The sequence below is a fragment of the Oncorhynchus keta genome, chromosome 15, assembly GCF_023373465.1.
Source record: "Oncorhynchus keta strain PuntledgeMale-10-30-2019 chromosome 15, Oket_V2, whole genome shotgun sequence".
Lineage (NCBI taxonomy): Eukaryota > Metazoa > Chordata > Actinopteri > Salmoniformes > Salmonidae > Oncorhynchus > Oncorhynchus keta.
Window position 1 is genome coordinate 17,437,640 of NC_068435.1, and position 27,388 is coordinate 17,465,027.

The window sequence follows — 27,388 nt, forward strand, 5'->3', positions numbered from 1 at the left end:
TGGGAGGAAGGATATTCCAACTTACTTTCTAGCAGCGTGGGAGGAAGGATATTCCAACTTACTTTCTAGCAGCGTGGGAGGAAGGATATTCCAACTTACTTTCTAGCAGCGTGGGAGGAAGGATATTCCAACTTACTTTCTAGCAGCGTGGGAGGAAGGATATTCCAACTTACTTTCTAGCAGCGTGGGAGGAAGGATATTCCAACTTACTTTCTAGCAGCGTGGGAGGAAGGTTATTCCAACATACTTTCTAGCAGCGTGGGAGGAAGGATATTCCAACTTACTTTCTAGCAGCATGGGAGGAAGGTTATTCCAACATACTTTCTAGCAGCGTGGGAGGAAGGATATTCCAACTTACTTTCTAGCAGCATGGGAGGAAGGTTATTCCAACTTACTTTCTAGCAGCATGGGAAGAAGGTTATTTCAACAAGCTTTCACAGTCTTACTGCAGAATTAGACGTTCATCCACGTTCTCCAAACGTCACATTTTGAAGTTCCTCCTGCTCTGTATCATTCCATATTTCTCCAATGAAAACCAGTGTTTACGACTGGGATTGAACACACAACCTTCTGATCCACCACCACCCACATCCACATCCACAATGCCCTAGCAAAACTCATGCCCACTTGATAGCAATATTGCTCACTGTTGCCCCTAGTGGCTGGTTTGGAAGGCATTACCTGAGGTCGTCAGGACATGGATAGACGTCCAATTTCAACATCAATCTTGAATAACCTGGCTGGATATTTTTGCCTTAGCTGTGGAACTCTAACCACTTTTGATAGATTGGGGCCCATATTAGAAATGTTGGTTTTGTACAGTAAAGCCTATGCATTGTTCACTCACAGCCAGGACCATTGTGTCTGTGTTTAAAGGATTTGTGAGATATTCCTTTCTTGAAGACCAGGACAAAGAGGATATGCTCTTAAGGAAAGTCAGTCAATGTTATGCATAAGCATAAGTCAGGTTTCAAGACTAGTCATTCAACTGAGACTGCTCTTCTCTGTATCACGGAGGCGCTCCGCACCGCTAAAGCTAACTCTCTCTCCTCTGCTCTCATCCTTCTAGACCTATCGGCTGCCTTCGATACTGTGAACCATCAGATCCTCCTCTCCACCCTCTCCGAGTTGGGCATCTCCGGCGCGGCCCACGCTTGGATTGCGTCCTACCTGACAGGTCGCTCCTACCAGGTGGCGTGGCGAGAATCTGTCTCCTCACCACGTGCTCTCACCACTGGTGTCCCCCAGGGCTCTGTTCTAGGCCCTCTCCTATTCTCGCTATACACCAAGTCACTTGGCTCTGTCATAACCTCACATGGTCTCTCCTATCATTGCTATGCAGACGACACACAATTAATCTTCTCCTTTCCTCCTTCTGATGACCAGGTGGTGAATCGCATCTCTGCATGTCTGGCAGACATATCAGTGTGGATGACGGATCACCACCTCAAGCTGAACCTCGGCAAGATGGAGCTGCTCTTCCTCCCGGGGAAGGACTGCCCGTTCCATGATCTCGCCATCACGGTTGACAACTCCATTGTGTCCTCCTCCCAGAGCGCTAAGAACCTTGGCGTGATCCTGGACAACACCCTGTCGTTCTCAACTAACATCAAGGCGGTGGCCCGTTCCTGTAGGTTCATGCTCTACAACATCCGCAGAGTACGACCCTGCCTCACACAGGAAGCGGCGCAGGTCCTAATCCAGGCACTTGTCATCTCCCGTCTGGATTACTGCAACTCGCTGTTGGCTGGGCTCCCTGCCTGTGCCATTAAACCCCTACAACTCATCCAGAACGCCGCAGCCCGTCTGGTGTTCAACCTTCCCAAGTTCTCTCACGTCACCCCGCTCCTCCGCTCTCTCCACTGGCTTCCAGTTGAAGCTCGCATCCGCTACAAGACCATGGTGCTTGCCTACGGAGCTGTGAGGGGAACGGCACCTCAGTACCTCCAGGCTCTGATCAGGCCCTACACCCAAACAAGGGCACTGCGTTCATCCACCTCTGGCCTGCTCGCCTCCCTACCACTGAGGAAGTACAGTTCCCGCTCAGCCCAGTCAAAACTGTTCGCTGCTCTGGCTCCCCAATGGTGGAACACACTCCCTCACGACGCCAGGACAGCGGAGTCAATCACCACCTTCCGGAGACACCTGAAACCCCACCTCTTTAAGGAATACCTAGGATAGGATAAAGTAATCCTTCTCACCCCCCCCCGCCCTTAAAAGATTTAGATGCACTATTGTAAAGTGGCTGTTCCACTGGATGTCATAAGGTGAATGCACCAATTTGTAAGTCGCTCTGGATAAGAGCGTCTGCTAAATGACTTAAATGTAATGTAAATGTAAATAAGCAGGACATGAGATTTTAGTGAAACTACCCCACCTCCCCTTCTGTTACATCATAATACCATAGGTCTTGTTACATCATAACACCATAGGTCTTGTCTTTTCCCATTTTAATACTATAAATAATTGCTTCTCTTACACCCTGTAAAAGCTCACTCACTCACTGACTCCCACACGCGCATTACGCGCATTGCACGCACGCACGCGCACACACACGAGAGGAGAACTACTCCTCTACCCCTGCAGGCAGTCACTATTGAAAGAGCCAGACGTAGGTTTTAGAGTACAAGGTTCTGCAAGTCTACAATGTATATCAAAGCCGGCTTGACCAACCATCCTTTTCCTCCAGGCCTGCAGGTTGTAAAGCCATTAAAAAGCATCTAGGATTTTCTTACCAATAGGCCTCTTAGTGCAACCCTCCCTTTCAAGCTGTGGTTTAGGTTGGGGGGGAGCGCAAGATTCGGTATTATTCTTAATCACAGCGCTGTCTTGCTATTCTGAACCTTTGAGAGAGCTTCCACCAGCAACTTTAAGGTAAATCGCGTACTTTTCATTCATAAAAGTTATTTTATAATCTTAATCCGTCTTGTGCAGAAAGCCGTGCGCTTCAAACATCCTTGTTCTCAACTCAAATGTCTACATGTGCATGTATCCCGGTACTTGTCTGCAACTAAAGCCTTCAGATGGCAAGAGGATACTCTGTTTCTAGACTACTAACCCATGCTTGCCCACAACAGTTTCAATCTATTTGGGACTGTATTAGCCAAATGTAGGTTTTGCGCCTTCTCCCCCCCCACTCCGTTTTATGCCGAAATACTGTTTCTGGACCTTTTATGCTTCAATATCAAAGCCCCAGCTGGAGTCTACATGTCTGCCTGGAAATGTCCTAAGCAGTTGAAGTGGCTGCATATTATTAGAGAACTTCGTAGTCCACTGGACCAAAACTAATGAGGCTGGGCGGGAGACATGGATACGGTACAGGGTTCTACTTTAGTTCTAAATGAAGGAAGGCAGTCTGTAGACGTCTGACATGGGACGATGCTCTAATGCGTTAACAAAACAGTCTAGGCTAGTCTACATCTAACCACCGTCAGGGGAACCGTTATAAAACAGCTTCTGGAAAAAAATATTTATTTGAACCTTTTCCCCAACTTTTTTTTACAGACATACTTCAAGCCTACTAGATGCGTCAAAACAGCTGTTTAGTGACACATGGTTTTCCAATTCCAAGGGTTCATTTCTATTATTGATATACTCAAGCCTCTTGAATCATCTACATGGCCTCCACCTGACCAGCACCAGACCTGCTCAACTCCAGTGACTTTGAAGTGAAACTGACCAATGTCCAACTGGCAACATGGTCTCAGGGAATTTGTATTATTCTGTATGTAAATCTGTGACTCTCCCTTTAGTATCACATGCTACATTACATTAGGTTACATTATGAATGGAATAGCGGTCGTGCAATATCATACGAATTAGAGGACGTATATTGTCATATTGTAATGACCTTGATAGATCATTAGTAAAATAATATCCAAGATAGTGGATCGCTTTCTCGAATCAAACAGTTTTTTATGCAACTCGAACACGTATGTCCGTAGCCTACGCCAGTAAATCGTTATACATAAATCACTAACTCTGATAGCTATATAGCTCCAATTTGTAAGTCGCTCTGGATAAGAGCGTCTGCTAAATGACTTAAATGTAAATGTAAATGTAAGCTATCTCACTGATCCAGGACGTAAGATAGAGAGAGAATAATCAAGCATGGAAACATAACACAACCTGTGGTGCCCAGCCCCCTGCCCTAGCAGACAGCAGGGAGGCTGGTATGCTGTACCCCGCAAAACTCTTGAGTAACTGGTAAACGTGCCCTGATAACCACACAACAACAGAACGTCAGAACACAAGCACACAAAACTGTCCTAGCACGTCACTACAGATGAAATCATTTATAATACATATTGGAGTACGTATAGTACTATAATCTTTATTTGAGACCAGGTTGCTTGGTATATCCTAACAACAAAGAAGAAATATAGCTGTAAGCAGCCATGCCGGGGGTCAAGCTATGGTCCCACAGCACCACCATTAGGACACATCGCCCTAGGACGAGCTACTTCTGAACACCTTACCATGGCCATGTCAAACCACAGTGCTGTCTCATCCATGGCAATGATGTTGCTCTCCTCTATCTTCTTTTGCCCTATCTTATTTTGGTACTCACTGTAGTTCACTCATTAACAATTCATTTAGACCCATCGTTTATTTGAAACAGCCGTTTATTTGGTGAATTATGTGCTGATGCTCGGCTTTTAAAAGGGACAGGCGGCAATAGCATCTATGGATGCACATCTTTAAACTCAACATTTTCCAAGAGTCTAGCTAAAACAACACAGCCCCTGTAAGCCAATGAGCTGCATAAATGTTTTTTCTTGTCCAACAGCGCCAACATGCGGCCAAAATCAACCGTTCTCTACAGGTTAGTTAGGATCACATCCCCGAGCATGTGTGTGAAATGTAACCACTGTGAGTCAAACAGATCAAGGGATATGAATCCTGTAACAGTGCCACCGTATGGTCGATCTGAATGTGCTTCCATATGTTGAGTCTTGACAGTGTTTGGAACATGGTAATCAAGTTTTATTACAATACGAATGTCTCTGTCTGAATTATATGCATTTATGTGCCAGGTCACATCCACTTGAGTCTTTATTGGCCAGTATCGGACATATTTTTCGACATACTAGTCTGTAAAAACATACTTTGAAAGACCTTGGTCCATTGATGCCATGTATCAAGTTTCGTGCAGACCGATTATTTGGTGGTAGAGGAATAGCGTTTTATGTGTTTTTCACAAAATTCTAAATAGCAGAAAATCCATCATGGTGGACCTTATGGATCCTTGAGGCAACTTTGTTCCTTGTGGGGAGAGGGTCATATGTACTGAATTTAATGACTAGGTCACACGGGGTAAGGGGCCTGACCTTTCAAAGTTTGCATTTTCAATCACGTGTAATAGCACCATCACGTGGCCATTGGCATGGCATTGCATGAGAGGGTGTGGCCCTTGGTGCTTTACCAACATGCAAGGTTGCAACCTCCTAAGCCTTACCATCTCACAGGAATTTATATTCTTTTCACCAAATCATCGGCAGGGGAATAATAATGAATTGCAACAAATACAAAAGGGTTTTACACAGCTTCGCTACTTGAACCCCTAATTATGGGGAGAATTTACGTTGGTGGTTAGATGAACTAACGAAGAAGGTTAGGATACGTGAAGAGGATCCGAGAACTAAAACGACATTGGTTTCGTGAATTTATATAGCAGGTTAGGTGAATTGGGTTAAGTTTAGAAAAGTTTTACGGGAAGGGTTTGCTAAAATGCTACTCGAACGCACAACCTTTGGATTGTTAGACAGTTGCCTTTACGCCCACTCATCCTCTCCGACCAACCAACCTCCCTACTTTTGCTTCTGTCTAAACCCACTGGGCACAGACGTCAATTCAACATCTATTCCACATTGGTTCAAAGTAATTTAATTGAAATTATGTGGAAATGACGTTGATTTAACCAGTGTGTTCAGAGTGGGAAGTAACTATCAATTGTCCTTGATATGGCTGGGCAACAATTGTCCTTGATATGGCTGGGCAACAATCGTCCTTGATATGGCTGGGCAACAATTGTCCTTGATATGGCTGGGCAACAATCGTCCTTGATATGGCTGGGCAAACAATCGTCCTTGATATGGCTGGGCAACAATCGTCCTTGATATGGCTGGGCAACAATCGTCCTTGATATGGCTGGGCAACAATCGTCCTTGATATGGCTGGGCAACAATCGTCCTTGATATGGCTGGGCAACAATCGTCCCCACTGCTGGTCGCCACCACCTCCAAAAAAGGTAGTGATTTGGAACTTCCGGGAGGTTCCGGGTTTGATAGCCTTGTGCATTAAAACCTGAAAAGTGGGGCCTGCACATTCTTGTTTGTACATGCATCACTCTAGTACCCTAGTTGAGTTACAGAATTGTCAGACTTTTGGGGTTCTACCCATGTTTGTGATTTCAACAAAATAATTGATTTCATACCTCTTCTTGTGTTCAAAGTGGTGATGTGGTGATGTAAAATGAGTTTGTCTTAAAATCTATATGGCTGTCATATACAGTTGAAGTTGGAAGTTTACATACACCTTAGCCAAATACATTTAAACACAATTCCTGACATTTAATCTGCATAAAGATTCCCTGTCTTAGGTCAGTTAGGATCACCACTTTATCTTAAGAATGTGAAATGTGTTACTGTAATTTAATTATGCCAATGTGCTTTCATCAATTGAAAACCCTTAATCTATTTTATGAGAATTTATAATATTCTTGTTTACATAAAAAAGACGCAGACCAGTCTTTCAATAATAGGTAACATAATTTATTCTCGGAGCGCGCTGCCACTTAACCACGAACAACAGTTTATATACAGATCATGATGTCATTTCATTGCTTTAACAGAATCCCCTCCTCTCGACCGGGACAAAGTGAGGTGAAAAGTTCATTCTAACTTACTAACACACTCCCAGGTAACTTTTGACCCCTCAACATTATCGATCACCACTGAGCTGACTGTTCTAATTAACAGAAAACCTAGGAATGCACTTATCTAAAAACCCCAGAGCTAAGTTTCTGTAGCTCCAACGCTAGGTTAACGACCTTGTGTGTTTACTTACACAGTCCCCAACCCATTCGTTTCTTCCTAGTTGGAATGGTGTTCATTAACTTTAATTACTCCTTGTCTGTGTCACACAATCCCTTCTTATGAACTCATATTGTTAATCAGATACAATAACACAGAGTATAAGTTTTACTTAGTTACAGTTACATTTAAAATGATTTGTTCAGTCATTTAATCATAATTTTACCAACAAATATCAGATTGAATAGTAGAGACAAATATTTATTTCAGCTTTTATTTCTTTCATCACATTCCCAGTTGGTCAGAAGTTTACATGATTTGCACTTTTCACACCAAAGTACGTTCATCTCTAGGAGACAGAACGAGTCTCTTTCCTGAGCGGTATGATGGCTGCGTGGTCCCAACAACGGTGGAAGGTGAGGACCAATGCGCAGCGTGGTAAGTGTCCATATTTTTAATAAAGAAATTGAATACTGAAAAAAACAAAGTGAACGAACGAAACTGAAACAGTTCTGTCTGGTGCAGACTATAAACACTCAACAGAAAATAATCACCCACAACTCAAGGTTGAAAACAGGCTGCTTAAGTATGGTTCTCAATAAGGGACAACGATTGACAGCTGCCTCTGGTTGAGAACCATACCAGGCCAAACACAGAAATACCAAATCATAGAAAAATGAACATAGACAACCCACCCGACTCACACCCTGACCGTACTAAAACAAAGACATAACAAAAGAACTAAGGTCAGAACATGACACCCATGGTGTTTATACTTAGGTGCTATTGTTTGTACAGATGAACGTGGTACCTTCAGGTGTTTGGAAATTGCTCCAAAGGATAAACCAGACTTGTGGAGGTCTACAACATTTTTTCTGATGTCTTGGCTGATTTCTTTTGATTTTCCCATGATGTCAAGCAAAGAGGCAGTGAGTTTGAAGGTTGGCCTTGAAATACATCCACAGGTACACCTCCAATTGACTCAAATGATGTCAATTAGCCTATCAGAAGCTTCTAAAAGGCATGACATAATTTTCTGGAATTTTCCAAGCTGTTTAAAGGCACAGTCAATTTAGTGTATGTAAACTTTGACCCACTGGAATTGTGATACAGTGAATTATAAATGAAATAATCTGTCTGTAAATAATTGTTGGAAAAATTACTTGTCATGCACAAAGTAGATGTCCTAAACGACTTGCCAAAACTATAGTTTGCTGACAAAAAAATTGTGGAGTGGTTGAAAAACGAGTTTTAATGACTCCAACCTAAGTGTATGTAAACTTCTGACTTCAACTGTAGATGTGCTTTTGTTTGAAGGCTCTTTGCACCTTTATATTAATGACCTAATTTGTTGGCTTCAATTTAGTTTAATTCAGACATTCAATCACCTTTCTCCCTCTGTGTGCGTCTCATCTCTTTTTCCTATCCTCTGGTTTTATCATTCTTTCTCCTCTCTCCCGTGCGTTCCAGCAGCAATGGATTTGAGGTGCGATTGCTAGACCATGACATCAGCCTTGCTGACTTGTACAGATGGAAGGTATCTGTGTATGCACCCTGCAGTTCAACATGTACCACAGGAGCAGCTACCAGTCACACCACACATACAATGTACACATACACACACTTTACATATACTCTCAAACACATTCACATACATTACACCAACATTAACAAACACACATACCAGTACTGGCAAATCAGTTATTGTCTCTTCTCTACACATTGATCATACCTCCCACTAAAGATAGTTTAGTCTCATGAACAAAAGAACCATAAAGGATACATGTTCAGTGGGATATTTAGTGTAAGCCTGATTGTTTAGTATTATATTGGTCATGGTAGTCTATGCTCTGCAGGTATCAGTATCGGTGTGTTCACTATGATGGCTCGAGGTGGACGAGACTTACTGCGACACCGTGACCAGACCTGAACCCACACATGAGTTCTGCACTGGGAGGAGTGTCCACCAAGGTGACATCACATCAGAGTTCTCACGGACTAGGACCTGATGGTGTGAATTAGGGCTGTTACATTGACCGTATTACCGCCACACCGGCAGTCACGAGTCATAACGGCAGCCAGATTCCACGTGACCGTTTAGTCACAGTAATTAGGCTTCTCCGAGCTCTGATGCTGCTGATGGTCATTAGTAGCCTACCAGACTTGCTAACTGCCTGGCACTCTATTGCCCCTCGAATATTCTGACATCAATTCAAATACAATGTCAAATCCAATCAAACACTTCATGAGAGCCCATGTTGCGCAACGTTTCTATAAGCTATGCAATTGTGTGAGAAAACAGAGTTGTGATGGTCTCTTAAAAATATTTGTGTCAATCTCAAAACTTTTGGCCACGACTGTACACTGTTACTGCATGATGCTCTCGATGGTGCAGCTGTAGAACTTTGAGGATCTGAGGACCCATGCCAAATCTTTTCATTCTCCTGAGGGGGAAAAGGTTTTGTCGTGCCCTCTTCACAACGGTCTTTTGATGTGTTTGGACCATGATAGTTCATTGGTGATGTGGACACCAAGGAACATGAAACTCTCGATCCACTCCACTTCAGCAAGGTCAATGTTAATGGGGGCCTGTTCGGCCCTCCTTTTCCTATAGTCCACAATCAGCTCCTTTGTCTTGCTTATACTTAGGGAGAGGTTGTGAGACAAAGGAGCTGATCGAGTAGGTGTGTTCATCCTTTTGACGGGTACTGTATAAAAAACATTTATTTTGTGCTGTGTCTAACAATCCAGAGAGAAAAAAGCTGGTGAACAGGCTAACCCTATTATGGTTTTCTTCACCTCAACACAAACATCAAGTCAAAGACACAGAATGTCTCATGTTGCAGACTGTTTATGTGACAACACTATGTAGACAGACACACTTATGAATCACACTATAAACTGGGAGCATGCTGACCAATAAAAAGTGGCACCAGATTCACAAGGAGCGATGCATCACATTTAGGGTGGGTTATGGATAGAACAGCTACTCTACAAGTTCTTCTGTCACAGTGATGCTTTCCACAGAGGTTTATTTTTAGGGATCTAATCTCTAATAAAAAGGCATGGAAGCACACAGCAATGGGTTGTCACTTGACTAATTTCATAGTACAGTACATTTTGATACCATCTTTAAAAGGATCTCCATGGACCGGGTAGCAGTGCAGGCGACACACGGTTAAAGTTCAACTGCCTATGAGGTTAGCTGGTTTAAAAACAGTCGGTCTTCCAAACCCTTCCAATACTTTATCTTTAATACTTTATCATTAAGTGCTTTAACATTAGCTCATGTGTCTACTGTAACTCAGGGATCATACCTTGACAACACTAAGTCAGCCGTCAAATGAGGCCGTCAGCTAAAATTTCCCAATGCCGTCCACAACCACTAGAATTGCTGGTGTTCACAAGGCATTACTGTATACTTGCGAGCCCAGTAGGTTTAATGCATAGGGTGTACATGTGGTCCAAAACAAGACAACAAACACCACACTATGAAGGTGAATTAAAACAGTGCCGGACTACAGGAGGACATTAGATCATGGGGCGAGTCTCCGCCCACAGGAAGTAAGGTGCTATATGTCGTGGAGGACTTCCAGCACCGTGGAGATGGACCAGGCCTGTGATTCGCAGCTGAAGGGACAGTACTGGCCATTCTCATTGGTCAGCTCTGGCAGACCCTTCCAGCTAGACCTTAGAGGGTAGGAAGAGACATGGATGAAAGTTCAAAGTGTGTGTGTGCGCATGTGCAAATGTGTGTGTTAGTGTGTGTATTTACCTCTCCAGGTGGACATAATGCTGAGAGAGAATGCTCTTCACCAGGTACACTGTCTGTTCATAGGTCTCCTTCCCAAGCTTCTTGGCAAAATAGAGCTTTGCTCGCAGGAAGTACCCAATTGGCCATAGCCACTCCTAAAAAACAAACAAAAAGTCATTAAACCAATCAGATAAATTTAATACAATTTTATTTATACCCTCGGGAGCATTGACATAATAAAGTTAACAATAACTCCTAATTCAAGGTATAATACAACTCAATTCCTCAGTAAGGGACACTCACCGGTCCTTGGTGGTAGTTGAAACCTCTGGCCACGTTGTAGTTATCGTTGTCCAGGGCGTTGTCATAGACACCACAGTACACCATATCACTAGGGGAGAAATTAACTTGATGTCAGTATATGTGCCAGGAAAATAAGTATTGAAAATGAATCAGTTAATGAACAAGTATGAGTGGGGCCAGGAGTTTTTCTTGAACATATGACCTGAATAAGAAAAACTCAGGGCCCTAGGTTCTCATGGTCAGGTCCCATGGTGATGAGGGATAATGAGGTCTCTTACTCTGGGTCCAACGTCTTCATTCCCAGAGGTCCTAGCAGCTTCTTCTCAGCAATTCCCAGGGCTTTCCAGGCTCTCTCCACAGTGAACAACTCAGGAGCCTCAAGGACAGAATAGAGAACACCATTCAGGTCAACTTATTAACCCATAAGAGTTATTGTGAAGTGAAAATGTCTAGAAGCAACAACAGCTCAGCCACGAAGTGGTAGGCCACACAAGTTCACAGAAACAAGACTGCCGAGTGCTGAAGCAGATAACGCGTAAAAGCATCTGTCCTCAGTTGCAACACTCACTACTGAGTTCCAAACAGCCTCTGGAAGCAACGTCAGCACAAGAACTGTTCATCGGGAGCTTCATGAAATCGGTTTCCATGGCCGAGTAGCCACACACAAGCTTTGCTGCCATTGGACTCTGGAGCAGTGGAAACGCGTTCTCTGGAGTGTGATCAAGCTTCACCATCTGGCAGTCCGACGGACTACCAATGACATTCTAGACGATTCTGTGCTTCCAACTTTGTGTAAGGCTCTTTCCCGTTTCAGCATGACAATGGCACCGTGCACAAAGCAAGGTCCATACGGAAATGATTTGTCGAGATCAGTGTGGAAGAACTTGACTGGCCTCAACAGAGCCCTGATCTGAACCCCATCGAACACCAACCTCATTAATGCTCGTGGCTGAATGGAAGTAAGTCCTCGCAGCAATGTTCCAACATCTAGTGAAAAGCCTTCCCAGAAGAGTGGAGGCTATTATAGCAGCAAAGGGGGGACCAATTCCAAATTTATCATAAATACAGTGTAGACATTGTTGATGTTGTTAATAACTATTGTAGCTGGAAATGGCAGATTTTTTATGGAATATCTACATAGGCATACAGAGGCCCATTGTCAGCCCATTACCCTTTGCAATTATGTTAGCACAGCTGAAAACTATTGTACTAATTAAAGCTGGCCTTCTTTAGAAAAGTTGAGTATCTGGAGCGTCAGCATTTGTGGGTTCGATTACAGGCTCAAAATTGCCAGAAATAAATACCTTTCATCTGAAACTCATCAGTCTATTCTTGTTCTGAGTAGTGAAGACTATTCCATGCGAGAAATTGCCAAGAAACTGAAGATCTCGTACAGCGCTGTGTACTACTCCCTTCACAGAACAGCACAAACTGGCTCGAACCAGAATAGAGAGAGAAGTGGGAGGCCCCGGTGCACAACTGAGCAAGAGGACAAGTAGATTAGAGTGTCTAGTTAATGAAACCTGTTGGGGCTAGGGGGCAACATTTTCACTTTTGGATGAAAGGCGTGCCCAGAGTAAACTGCCTCCTACTCTTTCCCAGATGGGAATATATGCATATTATTATTACCGGTGGATAGAAAACACTCTGAAGTTTCTAAAACTGTTTAAATTATGTCTGTGAGTATAACAGAACTCATATGGCAGACAAAAACCTGAGAAGAAATCCAAACAGGAAGTGAGAACTCAATTTAGAAAACAGTGCCATTTGATGTCCATCTTAGATATGGATGAGCATGCACTTCCTAGGGCTTCCACAAGATGTCACAGTCTTTAGATTTTGGTTGTATGATTCTACTATTAAGGTGAGGCTCATAATAGCTCTTTGAGTGGGTGGTCTGGCAGAAAGCCTCGGTCTCATTGCACGCGGTCACGAGAGAGTGTCCTCACGTTCCAATGCATTTCTTCAGACAATTAAATTCTCCGGTTGGAACCTTATTGCTGATTAATGTTTAAAACATCCTGGATTGCATACATCATTTGACTTGTATCTACGACCTGTAACGGAACTTTTTGAGTTTTTGTCTGGAAGAATTGCTCGTGCTTTTTGAGGATTGAATGCTGGGCTGAACAAGCTAACAACAAGTGGCTAAATTATGGGCTTTTTGGAACTTTATGGAACAAATCAGTCATTTATTGTCGAACTGGGATGCCTGGAACTGCCTTCTTATGAAGATATTCAAAGGTAAGTGAATATTTTGTGTTTTTTGTAGCTTCTGTTGATGCCAAAATGGAGGCTATTTCTTTGGGTTCTGAGCGCCGTTCTCAGATTATTCTTCTTCCGTATTTTTTTGTTGTTGAAAAATCTGACACAGCGGTTGCATAGAGGATACGTTTATCTTTAATTCTGTGAATAACACTTGCATCTTTTATCAATGTTTATTGTGAGTATTTCTGCAAAATCACTGGATGTTTTGGAATCAAAACATTACTGCATGTAACGCGCCAATGTAAACTGAGATTTTATATATATATATGCAAATTATCGAACAAAACACACAATACATGTATAACATGATGTCCTATGAGTGTCATCTGATGGAGATAATCAAAGGTTAGTGATTCATTTTATCTATATTTATGCTTTTGTGACTGAAAAATCGCTGTGTGTGTTTTTGAATTTGGTGGTCATCTAACGTAGATAGATATATGTTGTGTTTTCGCTGTAAAACTTTTTTATATATTTTTTTATTTTTTTAAATTGGACACCATGGGTAGATTAACAATATGTTTATCTTTCATTTGCTGTATTGGATTTATTAATGTGTGAAAGTTACATTTTTCTAAATAATAAAAAAATTCAGCTGAATGGGATCCCTTTAGGGAACTCCTTGTGCCCCCTAGCCCCAACAGGTTAAGAAACAGACGCCTCTTCAACTAGCAGCTTCATTAAATAGTACCCACAAAACACCTGTCTCAACATCAACAGTGAAGAGGCGACTCCGGGATGCTGGCCTTCTAGGCAGAGTTCTTCTGTCCAGTGTCTGTTTTTTTGCCCATCTTAATCTTTTATTTTTTATTGGCCAGTCTGAGCTATGTATTTTTCTTTGCAACTCTGCCTAGCAGTGATGGTTGCTGATAAATCGGCCTCTGTACGTCTATGTAGACATTCCATAAGAAAATCTGCCGTTTACAGCTACAATAGTCATTTACAACATCAACAATGTCTACACTGAAAAATGTGCTTTTCTTTCAAAAACAAGGACATGTCTAAGTGACCCCAAACTTTTGAACGGTAGTGTATATGGGCTAAGGACCAGGGTTGGTGTCAATTCCATTTCAATTCAGTCAATGCTGGAAGAAAACTGAAATTCCAATGCTTCTCTATGAGAAAAAAACATGCAAAGGATTGAAGGAACGGGGCATGGGCTGATGCCACACTGATGGCAACTCACCACCACCATGGCAATGCAAAAGTTGGGCCTGAGCTGGTAGTCACACCAGGGGCTGGAGGCTCCGTGGCTGTCCTTGTAGATGCCTCTCTTGTGGACCAGGTCGGGGTGCTTCTCGTTGGGGTCCTTCTCGTCTTGGGACACATAGAAGTTCCTCTCAAAGTTGGCCAGGATCTTGTGGTTCCACTCCTCATAGGAAACCTTCACCTCCTTACCTGCAAGGGAAACCAATCATATAATAAAACATGTTTCATTATGTCTTATTAGCGAAACAATTGTCTCTGAGGGAGGGACATTGCACATGTATGTTTGCATACATGTCAATGTGTGTGTATGCCAGCACTGCTGGTGCATGTGTGTGTGTGTGTGTGTGTGTGTCCAGGCAGCACTCACCGTCCCGGTGTATTTTCATGGAGCTGTGGGGGAACAGGCCCTTCTTATGGAGCTCCACCAGCCAGCGCACCGCAGACTTACTGAGGCCCACAATCTCCACGGCTGACCCATCTCTGGAGACACACAACCAGGGAGACAAGTCACATCAAATCAATTTAATATGCATTATTACATCTTTACAAACTTCAGGAGAAGCAGGAAAGACACCCAACTAAACATACACTGGCTTTTCCCTTTTCCCTAGTTTGGTTTAATTGTATTGTTTTGTAGGTTTAAAGGCCCAGAGCAGTCAAAAGCTTGATTTTCCTGTATTTTATATACTATATTTACACACCATGAGGTTGGAATAATACTGCGAAATTGTGAAAATGATGGTAATGCCCTTTTAGTGTAAGAGCTGTTTGAAAAGACCGGCTGAAATTTCAGCCTGTTGTGGTGGGATGGAATTTTGGCCTGCCTGGTAAATTAGTAAATAGACCAATAAGAAAGACCGTTCCAAACCTCTCTGCCAAAAACAGCTCGTTTTCAGTTGTCCCCTCCCTACTCAGACAACTCCCAGACAGTCCTAGCAAAATTCTTGTTTGAGAAATTACTCTTTGCTAAGAAGCTATTTTTAGTTTAATTTTGACCATTTTAATTCAATCACATTAAGGTGATTAAATGTTACCCAGAAATGATTTGATATTGGGATAAAAACAGCTGAATTGTACCTTTGAGAAATAGGGGTAAAGTGGATAGAGTCTTACCTGGGTGTTGCAGGCATGCCCTTGTTGCGAGCTTTGTCACTCTCTCCCATTTTGTCCATCCATGTTCCGCAGTTGAAGCGGTTGCCACCGTAAACAAAGCCAGTATCACGGTGCACTTTGGCCACAACATTGAAGCCTGGGAGCAAGGAGAATAATAACAATATACCATATTTGCTGAAGCAAGACAACAAGACAATGTGCACCTCATAACAAAAACCTTAAAAACCAAAAAGAGCCACTTGAAGGGAATAACAGGTGGCCCAGAGTTTTTCCTCGTCAGGTAACTTGGTCAGTAAAAACTCCTGGTACTACTATTTACTCAAAGTGGGACCGAAACGAGAGGTAACTAGACTGTGGCAAACTCACCCTCGTCCTTCATGTGCATGTCGATCTTTGGTCCTGCGTTGCGCTCTCTGAAGTCGATACCCTGCATGTGACGTTGCATGGCCTCGTGGATGACATCACACAAGGGCTGTGTGAGCAGGGACTGAAACACACAAGGATCAAGTTAGACTTTACCTGTGCGTGATGTACAGAGCCTTTAGAAATGTTTCACACCCCTTGACTTTTCCACATTTTGTTGTGTTACAGCCTGAATTTGAAATGGATTAAATTGAAATTTTGTGACACTGGCCTACACACAATACCCCATAGTGTCAATGTGGAAATGTTTGCAAATTAATTAAAAATTTGTCAATAAGTATTAACACCTTTGTTATGGCAAGCCTAAATAAGTTCAAGAGTAAAAATTTTCTTAACAAATCACATAAGTTGCATAGACATTGTTGAATGACTACCTCATCCCTGTACCCCACTGGTCCCTCAGTCGAATTTCAAACAGAGTCAACCACAAAGACCAGGGAGGTTTTCCAGTGCCTCGAAAACAAGGGCACCTATTGGTAGATGAGTAAAAATAAAAAAGCATACATTAAAAATATATCCCGTTGAGCATGGTGAAGTTATTAATTCATTGTTTATTTTTATTGAACCTTTAATTACACTTTGGATGGTGTATTAATACACCCAGTCACAAGATACAGGTGTCCTTCCTAACTCAGTTGCCGGAGAGGAAGAAAACCGCTCATGTATTTCACCATGAGGCCAATGGTGACATTAAACCAGTTAGAGTTTAATGGCTGTGATAGAACAAAACTGAGGATGGTTCAACACTGTAGTTACTCCACAATACTAACCTAATCAACAGAGTGAAAAGGAAGCCTTTACAGAATAAACATATTCCAAAACACGCATCCTATTTGCAACAATGCAAGTAACACTGCAAAAAATGTGGCAAAGCAATTCACTTTTTGTCCTGAATACAAAGTGTTATATCTGTGGCATATCCAACACAACACGACTGAATACCACTCTCCATATTGTCAAGCATAGTGGTGGATGCATCATGTTATATGTATGTTTGTAATCGTTAAGGACAAGGGGGGTTTTGTAGGATAAGAAAAAAACGGAATGGAGCTAAGCACAAGTCAAAATCCTAGAGGAATACCTGGTTCACCAGGGAAACCTGGCTTCCCCACAGACACTGGGAGATGAATTCACCTTTCAGCAGGACAATAACATAAAACACAACGCTAAATCTACACTAGAGATGCTTACCAAGAAGACATTGACTATCCCTGAACGTCTGAGTTACAGTTTTGACTTAAATCTACATGAAAACCTATGGCAAGACCTGAAAATGGTTGTCTAGCAATGATCAACAACCAATTTGACAGAGCTTGAAGAATTTTGAAAATAATAAATGGGCAAATGTTGCACAATCCAGGTGAAGAAAGCTCCAGACTTTCTTTTTTACCCCACAATTTCATGGTATCCAATTGGAAGTTAGTCGTCTCATCGATGCAACTCCCGTACAGACTCGGGAGAGGCGAAGGTCGAGAGCCGTGCATCCTCCGAAACACAACCCAACCAAGCCGCACCGTTTCTTGACACAATGTCCACTTAACCAGGAAGCCAGCCGCACCAATGTGTCAGAGGAAACACAGTGCACCTGGCCAGTGTCAGCGTGCACTGCGCCTGGCCCGCCACAGGAGTCGCTAGTGCGCGATGGGACAAGGACATCCCTGCCGACCAAACCCTGCCCTATCCTGGACGACGCTGGGCCAATTGTGTGCCACCCCATGGGTCTCCCGGTCGTGGCACACGGTCGTCGGCTGCGACAGAGCCTGGACTCGAACCCAGAATCTCTAGTGGCACAGCTAGCACTGCGATGCAGCGACACTCGGGAGGCCGGAAAGCACTTAGACTTAATCGCTGCCAAAGGTGCTTATACAAATGTGTCATTGTACACTGATGAGTCATGTTATGTTCTTTTAAATCCACAATTTGGATCAGTCCGCAGCCTCAGAGGATCTAAATCATTTCCCTAACCTCTGGATTACAACCTAATTAAGTGTACTTTACGTATTGGATTTTTTAGTTTTTTTTACATTTGACATTACCATGTAGTTTACCAATAAAATGGTAAACGGTGAAGTGGGCATAATAGGTATTCATATCCCGAAATAAATGTACTTGTTCACTGACAAGGATGTAAACAAATTTGTGCACAAAATTTGAGAGAAATAAGCCCCTTGTGCATATTGAACATTTCAGGGATCTTTTATTTCAGCTCCTGAAACGTCGGACCATGTTGCGTTTATATTTTTGTTCAGTATATAATTGCAGCATTTCTGCAAAAATGCCCTAGATTAAAAAACAAAACTGGTTAAAGAAAATTGTGATAAATAAAGAAGTATACAAGTTTAATTTAAGGACCCAAAAAATGACAGCTGTGCCATACAGACTGCAAAACAGTTGGAAAGAGATTTTCGATGTACCGATTCCATGGCACATGGTTAATGAACTGATACACAAAAAATGTTGAGTTTTTTCAAATAGCACTGCAAATAGCACTGCTGTGTGATATGAAAACTCCTAGTCAATTGATCAATAATATAATAATACTCTTAGCAAAACATTTGATCTTTAATTTACAATCTGTAGAATCTTTGAGAATAGAAAGGTTCAGAACCTTCGTGAAACATCATAGCACAATTGAAAAATACTGTATATAGCAAATAGAATATTTAACAAAAAATATATGGGGGATTGAAAATGATGCAGATAATTACATTGATAGAAGTTACAATCTATTTGCAATACTAAAGCTCGTCTACCCCTCAAAAATCTATTGACTCAGGGGTGTGAATACTTATGTAAATTAGATATTTCTATATTTCATTTTCAATAAATTAGCTACAATTTCTAAAAACATGTTTTCATTTTGCCATTATGGGGTATTATGTGCAGATGGCTGAGAGAAAAGCATTTTTTCAATCAATTTTGAATTCAGGCAGTAACAACAAAATGTGGAATAAGTCTAGGGGTAAGACTACTTTCTGAAGGCACTGTATGTTTGTGTGGACCTGTATGTGTTTATGGATATGTGTGTCTATATTTGTGCATGTGAGAGTGTGTTGGTGGGAAAGAGAGAGAGATGGAGTGTGTGTGTGTGTGTGTGTGTGTGTGTGGGGGGGGGGGTGACAAAGAGAGATAGATGGGGAGTGTATGTATGTGTTTATGCATGTGTGTTCGTGTCTGATGTGTACACGTGGGTGTGTGTGTGTGAGAGAGAGAGGGATGTGTGTGTATGCATAATGTGTATGTATAGATATGACCTACCGGAGTGCCAGGGACCTGGGGCTCAGAGTCGTCACGGGGGTACATCCTGACCACAGGGCAGCGGAGGATGGCAATGCCCTCGGGCACCAAGGTACAGTAGTCCTGGATGCACTGCAGCCACCACCACACGGCATCACGGCAGTTGAAGCGGGCACAGATGCCCTCGCCCAACAGGTTGGGGATAAGACCGTGTCTCAGGGTGCCTGCAAATGCCAGGATGATGTTTCTGTAGGAAAAAGAGACATTCAATGAATATATCAACTGTACTCCAGTGCAATATCCAGTGGTGGAAAAAGTACCCAATTGTCATAAAAAAAGTAAAGACACCTTAATAGAAAATGAGTCATGTGAAAATCACCCAGTAAAATACTACTTTAGTAAAAGTCTAAAAGTATTTGGTTTTAAATATACTTAAGTATCAAAAAGTAAATGTAATTGCTAAAAGATACTTAAGTATTAAAATTTAAAAGTATAAATCATTTTAAATTCCTTATATTAAGCAAACCTGACGCCATCATTTTCTTTCTTGTTTTTTAAATTTACGGATAGCTACGGGCACAGACAGAATTTACAAACATCATGTGTGTTTAGTGAGTCCGTCAGATCAGATGCAGTAGGGTGACAAGGGATATTCTCTTGATAAGTGCATGAATTTCACAATTTTCCTGTCCTTCTAAACATTCAAAATGGAACGAGTACTTTTGGGTGTCAGGGAAAATATATGCAGGAAAAATAACATTATTTCTTGAAGAATGTAGTGAAGTAAAAGTTGTCAAAAACATCGATAGTAAAGTACAGATACCCTCAAAAAATGACTTAAGTAGTACTCTAAAGTATTTTCACTTAAATACTTTACACCACTGGTTATATCTTTTCTAATAGCTAAGATGTTCAATTAGGATACTACTACAGTACAGACAGAATACACACCTAGCCTCCAGGTGACGACCAGTGACCAGCATGAGTCCACGCAGAGCAATGAAGGTGTCTCGGCCCCAACAGCGGAAGATCCCAGAGGAGAAGTGAGGCAGACCTGTGAAACAGGAAGGCAGAGATGAATAAAGGAAGAAGACGTTCAAATGCAGCTGAAATTCTAACACCAATTCTCAAAACGGTACCGAGATACAAGTAGGACTTTGTCAGCTGACCTACTGGATTGGACTGAAGCTTATAGAATTGTGTCAGCTTAAAAATACCAAGCAACTGACTACAATAGACCATTTTGCTGACCAACAATAGACTTAAACACCACTTTCGTGAATATCAACAGAGAAGAATTATGGTTATTAGGTTGGCATCCGACTACTGTTTACAGAAGTAGAATAGAATATATAATAGAAATTGGTTGTTGCTAGCAGACCTGCGGCCAGGGAGATGCAGCACTGCTCCTTCTTGCCGGTGTCCTTGTTGAGGCGGTAGGGGACGTCGGGTAGTTCCAGGGACAAGGGAGGCAGAGCCGGGAAACTTCCCACACCACCCATCTGGACCGAGCCCAGAGCTAGCAGTTTGACAAAGGTCGAGCCGTTCTGGACGAAACTGAAAGAGACAGAAACCAGAAAAAAAACCATGGTTTTACATAAAAAATATTGTGCACCATTACTGGACAAAACTGAAGACGCCACAAGAAAATACATATGTTGTAAAAAAGGATAGAGGTTAAAAGATATTGTCAAAAACATTTAATGGTATGGTTCTGGGTTTCGGCATAAATACCCTTAAAGGTGCAAGGCCTTTTTTAATACAAATATTCTCACTAAATCTAATAATTTAAGAATATTCCATTCTTCTATTGCATCATTTCCGCAATGTATGTTGGGTATGAGATAAACGTTATAGGGTTGTAAGTGTGAGACATCCAGGTGCAAGATTTTAATTTGACCAGTTTCTCACAGGAGGAAAATAATCCTGCAACTTCAGGAAATCTGAATTATGTGTGGTTTATAATTAATGGAGATTTTTTGTAGGGGTTGTTACATAATTAGAACAAATCAAGTCTGAAATGTGTAACTGTAAATTACACATTTTTGAATATTTTTTAAACCTTGAATACACTAGAGGTTTGCATTTCCTGCTGTGCAGGACATTTCCTGCAACAGGGTGATCAAATTAAGATCCTAAATTTGTACCTGGACATCTTGTTGAAGGTGGTGTCAAGAGCCGTGGTGTAGACTCCCACTAAAATGGCATCAAAGTAGCAGGGGATGAGATAGCGAGGGATGTGCTTCAGATAATGGAACATCGCCTTGAGCCACTTCCCCACCTGGAAACAACACATGTTATCTGGATAACACCAAACTTAAAGATTATGACAACGGAAAATGGTGACAATGATGATAATCATCTTCCTATTATCATACTGCTACCACAGTGGTTGATTTAAAACTCAGGTCTTAGACCTTAGCTGGGCTGAGTTGTAGGATTAATTTCTATTTACAATAATCATTGTCAAGTTCAGACCATCTTGTTTGTCTACTTCTTACCATCATAAGGCCTATAAAAAAATCAAAATGTGATTCATTCATTCAGTTTAAATTACTGTCACTCAAACCGCTCACCTCTCCTAGAGCGCCACTGTGGCACACCAGCCTGTTACTGACGTAGTCGATCATCCAGTCCCCCTGTCTCAGGTTGTCACACACCGGGTGGCCCAGGTCGTTCTTGGGACGAATGTCCGCCATCACTGACAGAAGACCTGTATGAACACAATGAATCCCGTTTTCAATGTCTAAGTCCAGTTTCATTCAACAATATGTGTACAGCTGCTTGTAGACACAGCTCTAAGATGAGCTAACCAACTCAAATCCTAACCATTGCGGGGGATGGAAAAATATCTGACCCTGTATCAGTGGTTGGGGCAACTTCCACAATGTGTGCTGACCAGGGTTAGGATTAAATCAGTCAATTCAGGAAGTAAACTGTAAAATTCCAATTTACTCTGAATTGACCGAATTTAAATGGAATTGACCCCAATCCTGGTGCTGACTGGACCACCTCACTGTGCACTGGGGCAAAATTGGGCTCCCGAGTGGCGCAGCGTTCTAAGGCACTGCATCTCATCCTGTTTCGAATCCAGGCTGTATCACAACCAGCCGTGATTGGGAGTCCCATAGGGCGGGGCACATTTGGCCCAGCATCATACAGGTTTGGCTGGGGTACAGTAGGATATCATTGTAAATAAGAATTTGTTCTTAACTGACTTGCCTAGTTAAATAAAGGTTAAATAAATTTAAAAACTGTACCTTGCAGGCCACCGTACTTGAAGCTGGTCCAGGAAGGGATGTTGTAGCAGCCTCCTCCGTCCTCCTGTTCCTCAGAGTCACAGCGGAACAGCAGCATGTTCATGTCGCCCAGAGTCAGCTTAGACATGATCCTGAATGGGGACAGAAGATGGAGTCAGATAACATTAGAACACACCCACCTGAGAGCACAACTGGAGACGACAGAGCCCTGCTGATCAGTATTTCAACACAAACTGTATGGACACAATTCATCACTATACAAATATATAGCCAACCAGGAAAAATCAAACGCTTACAATGGCTTGAAAGGTATAGTAACGCTTTTCCAATACCTTCAGTTTTTCCACATTTTGTTACGTTAATGCCATATTCTAACATTTATTAAATTGTTTTTTTCCCCTCATCGATCTACACACAATACCCCATAAAACCAGATTTGGAATAACTGAAATATCACATTTACATAAGTATTCAGACCCTATACTCAGTACCCTATACCCATGACAGGTTGCAGTTGTAAATGAGAACATGTCCTCAACTGGCCTACCTGGTTAAATAAAGGTGAAATAAAGGTGAAATAAAAAATACTTTGTTTAAGCAGCGACTACAGCCTCCAGTATGAGTATGACACTACAAGCTTGGCACATCTGTATTTGGGGAGTTTCTCCCATTCTTCTCTGCAGATCCTCTCAAGCTCTAAGGTTGGATGGGGAGCGTCGCTGCACAACCATTTTGTTGTCCTATTGGAAGGTGAACCTTCGCCCCCAGTCTGAGGTCCTGAGTGCTCTGGAGTAGGTTTTCATCTCTCTGTACTTTACTCCCCTCATCATCTTTCCCTCGATCCTGACTAGTCTCCCAGTCCCTGCCGCTGAAAAACATCCCCACAGCATGATGCTGCCACCACCATGCTTCACCGTAGGGATGGTCCCAGGTTTCCTCCAGACGGGACGCTTGGCATTCAGGCCAAAGGTTTCAATCTTGGTTTCATCAAACCAGAGAATCTTCTTTCTGATGGTCAGAGTCATTTGTGTTCCTTTTGGCAAACTCCAAGCGGGATGTCATGTGACTTTTACTGAGGAGTGGCTTCTGTCTGGCCACTCTACCATAAAGGCCTGATTGGTGGAGTGCTACAGAGATGGTTGCCTTCTGGAAGTTTCTTCCATCTCCATACGAGGAACTCTATCAGAGTGACCATCAGGCTCTTGGTCACCTCCCTGACCAAGGCCATTCTCCCCCTGATTGCTCAGTTTGGTCAGGCAGCCAGCTCTATGAAGAGTCTCCAAACTTCTTCCATTTAAGAATGATGGAGGCCACGGTGTTCTTGCAGACCTTCAATGCTGCAGAACTTTTTTGGTACCCTTCCCCAGATCTGTGCCTCAACACAATCCTGTCTTGGATCTCCACGGACAAATCCCCTTCCATGTCATGGCTTGGTTTTTGCTCTGACATGTGCTGTCAACTGTGGAACCTTACATAGACAGGTGTGTGCCTTTCTAAATCATGTCCAATCAATTGAATGTACCACAGGTGGACTCCAATCAAGTTCTACAAACATCTCAAGGATGATCAACGGACACACAATGTACCTGAGCTCAATTTCGAGTCTCATAGTAAAGGGTCTGAATACTTATGTAAATGTGATATTTACATATTTTCTTTTTAATACATTTGCAAAAATGTCTAAAAACCTGTTCTCGCTATCATTATTATGTGTAGATTGACTCAGGAATGTTTTTGTTTAATCCATTTTAGAATAAGGCTGTAATGTAACAAAATGTGGAAAAAGTCAAGGAGCCTGATAACTTCCCAAATGCACTGTATATGTTTGCAATGCAGTGTGTGTGTGTAAAGGTACATTTGCGTGTTTTTGTGTGATGTATACTCACTGTGCCAGTGGTATCTCCAGTATGGTTGGTGTGTGCTGGTCAGGCAGACTGCCAGGCTTGTACTTGGGGCTGAATTGGATCAGGTGATGTCTGATGACTCCCACCAGCCCCTGAGCCTTAGGGTCCAGACTCACCCTGGTGAGGGAAACACATATACACTTCCAGTCAAAAGTTTTAGAACACCTACTCATTCAAGGGGTTTTCTTTGATAGTGAAGACATCAAAACTATGAAATACCACATATGGAATCATGTAGTAACCAAAAAAGTGTTACACCAATCAAAAATATTTTATATTTGAGATTCTTCAAATAGCCACCCTTTTGCCTTGATGACAGCTTTGCACACTCTTGGCATTCTCTCAACCAAGCTGCATGAGGTAATCACCTGGAATGCATTTCAATTAACAGGTGTGCCTTCTTAAAAGTGAATTTATGGAATTTCTTTCCTTCTTAATGTGTTCCAGCCAATCAGTTGTGTTGTGACAAGGTCAGGGTGGTTACAGAAGATAGCACTTTTTGGTAAAAGACAAAGTTCATATTATGGCAAGAACTGCTCAAATAAGCAAAGAGAAACGACAGTCCATCATTACTTTAAGACATGAAGGTCAGTCAATACGGAACATAAAGAACTTGAAACTTTCTTCAGGTGCAGTCGCAAAAACCATCAAGCACTATGATGAAACTGGCTCTCATGAGGACCGCCACAGGAATGGAAGACCCAGAGTTACCTCTGCTGCAGAGGATTAGTTCATTAGAGTTACCAGCCCCAGAAATTGCAGCCCAAATAAATGCTTCACAGAGTTCAAGTAACAGACACATCTCAACATCTACTGCTCAGAGGAAACTGCAGTGACCAGACCTTCATGGTCGAATTGCTGCATTGAAACCACTACTAAAGGACACCAATAATAAGAAGAGAATTTCTTGGGCCTACAAACACGAAAAATGAACTTTAGACTGGTGGAAATTTGTCCTTTGGTCTGGAGTCCAAATGGGAGATTTTTGGTTCTAACCGCAATGTTTTTGTGAAATGCTGTGGGTGAGCGTATGATCTCTGCATGTGAATTTCACACTTAAAGTTTCGACAGGCAAGCTGTCTTCATCAGGGTATAATCACAAACAGTGCAGGGTGACTCGTTTATATAGTGTCAAAAGACACACAGGTGTTGTAATCATGGCCAAGTATGGCCTAATATCATTGGTTAATTCTCAAATATTAAAATGGCATACAAAGAACAGCATACAAACAACAAATGGATAGCATACGATCATAGATTAATTTTAGACTACACAAGCTTACAAACAATTACAATAGCAAAACTCACAATAATCACAAGAATGGTTTCAGATCAAAGTCTACGTTGTTGAGACCAAAGGGAGCAAGGCACACTTAGAATTCAAGACACACTTAACCAGCATGGCTACCACAGCATTCTGCAGTGACTACGCCATCCCATCTGGTTTGGGCTTAGTGTGACTATCATTTGTTTTTCTACAGGACAATGATCCAACACACCTCCAGGCTGTGTAATGGCTATTTTACCAAGAAGGAGAGTGATGAGTGCTGCATCAGATGACCTGGCGTCCACAATCCCCCGACCTAACCGATTTGGGGTCAGGCTAGGAGACATACTGTACAGGCTCTTCAAGGCTGGAGAGATTCCTGGATTTATGCCATGAAAGGTCAGCCAAAAGCTAGAGGGAAAGGTTTCTTCCTTCGAGCCGAATTTGAACCAGCGACCTAAGGACCACTGCTATTTTAATTACAGTCCTCCGCTCTACCAACTGAGTTATCGAAGGGGTGCAGAGTCAACAGTATTATCTGTGAGTTGTGAGTGGACAATAGGGACTAAACAACAGTGTACAATAGGGGGCCAAACTGGCCAGAGAATATCCCTCATTGGTGTGTGTTACAATAGACTATGCTTTGAAATTCTATTTAATGGGTGTATATATTGGTCTGCTCATCATGACCTCTGACCTGAAAGCGATGACACTGCCAGGGGTGAGGCGCTCGAAGATGATCTCCTGGACAAACTCACTGCTGCCCTTAGACGTCACGCCTGCGTGTTTTACAACACCACTATCTTTCAGCTGGGGTGACAGGGGACACAGAAGACCAGGGGTGAATAATGTTTCACTACCACACAAAACAGTATGATGGTCCACAATGGGCGATTGAGAGGAGAGTTGAGGACAATTATGAAATGGCTTTTGCTGGTCTATATAACCAAATATTGTGTGTAGATTGAGGAGGATTTTATTGTTCATACATTTTAGAATAGGGCTGTAATGTAACAAAATGTGGAAAAAGTCAAGGGGTCTGAATATTTTAGAAATGCACTGTAAACTAAATGGCATTCAACAGAAACTGACAAACATTCCAGACAGAATACAGACACAATACCAGCTTGTGAAATGTAACCAGATGCCACTGAAGCTTCTTGTTTTTCAAGAGCCAGTCTGAAAATGGATTTGTTTGGTTTGAGAGGAAATATTTGTCACAAGGCGATCTTTACTGCTCAAGCCCATTGTGACAGGAGGCCTAAACAACTAATTATTACCCACATTCCCAGCGTCACGTCACCTGGATGTGCTCCTTAATCTCCACGGTGTACTCCGGCATGCCGTTGATGTACTTCTCGCACTTCTTGTAAGTGCCGGCTTGCCGGTCAATGATACGCGCCTCCAGAATGACCTCCTCAATTTTACCTGGAGATGGAGAGAGATGAAGGGGATTGTTTTAAAATAGTAGGTGCATCCAGGTCAGTAGTGTTCTCCTGTGCCTCTCTTGACATTTTTTTCTCTCCAATTATACTGGTTTTTAATTATCCCTGACTAAGATGGCTGCCATTATCAGCACATTCTAGAGTTCTGAAGATGAATGACATAGGCCACTC

General features: G+C 42.3%; 1 protein-coding gene across 4 annotated transcripts in view; it reads right to left on the reverse strand.

Annotated features, from left to right (window-relative positions):
- Nucleotides 1-9,869: 9,869 nt before the first annotated feature.
- Nucleotides 9,870-27,388, reverse strand: part of LOC118394547 (glycogen debranching enzyme-like) — a 30,824-nt gene continuing 13,305 nt past the window's right edge. For all 4 annotated transcript variants that reach the window (XM_035787819.2, XM_035787820.2, XM_035787821.2 and 1 more), the window contains exons 18-34: nt 27,076-27,200; nt 26,470-26,582; nt 24,488-24,622; nt 22,602-22,732; nt 21,918-22,054; nt 21,489-21,622; nt 20,723-20,898; nt 20,293-20,395; nt 19,363-19,588; nt 16,048-16,168; nt 15,682-15,817; nt 14,936-15,048; nt 14,546-14,757; nt 11,370-11,467; nt 11,092-11,179; nt 10,810-10,943; nt 9,870-10,724 (exon numbers count right to left, since the gene is read on the reverse strand). In XM_035787819.2, the coding sequence (XP_035643712.1) occupies nt 10,607-10,724; nt 10,810-10,943; nt 11,092-11,179; nt 11,370-11,467; nt 14,546-14,757; nt 14,936-15,048; nt 15,682-15,817; nt 16,048-16,168; nt 19,363-19,588; nt 20,293-20,395; nt 20,723-20,898; nt 21,489-21,622; nt 21,918-22,054; nt 22,602-22,732; nt 24,488-24,622; nt 26,470-26,582; nt 27,076-27,200 (2,300 nt within the window). In that variant the 3' untranslated portion in view covers nt 9,870-10,606. The remainder of the gene's footprint in view (nt 10,725-10,809; nt 10,944-11,091; nt 11,180-11,369; nt 11,468-14,545; nt 14,758-14,935; nt 15,049-15,681; nt 15,818-16,047; nt 16,169-19,362; nt 19,589-20,292; nt 20,396-20,722; nt 20,899-21,488; nt 21,623-21,917; nt 22,055-22,601; nt 22,733-24,487; nt 24,623-26,469; nt 26,583-27,075; nt 27,201-27,388) is intronic.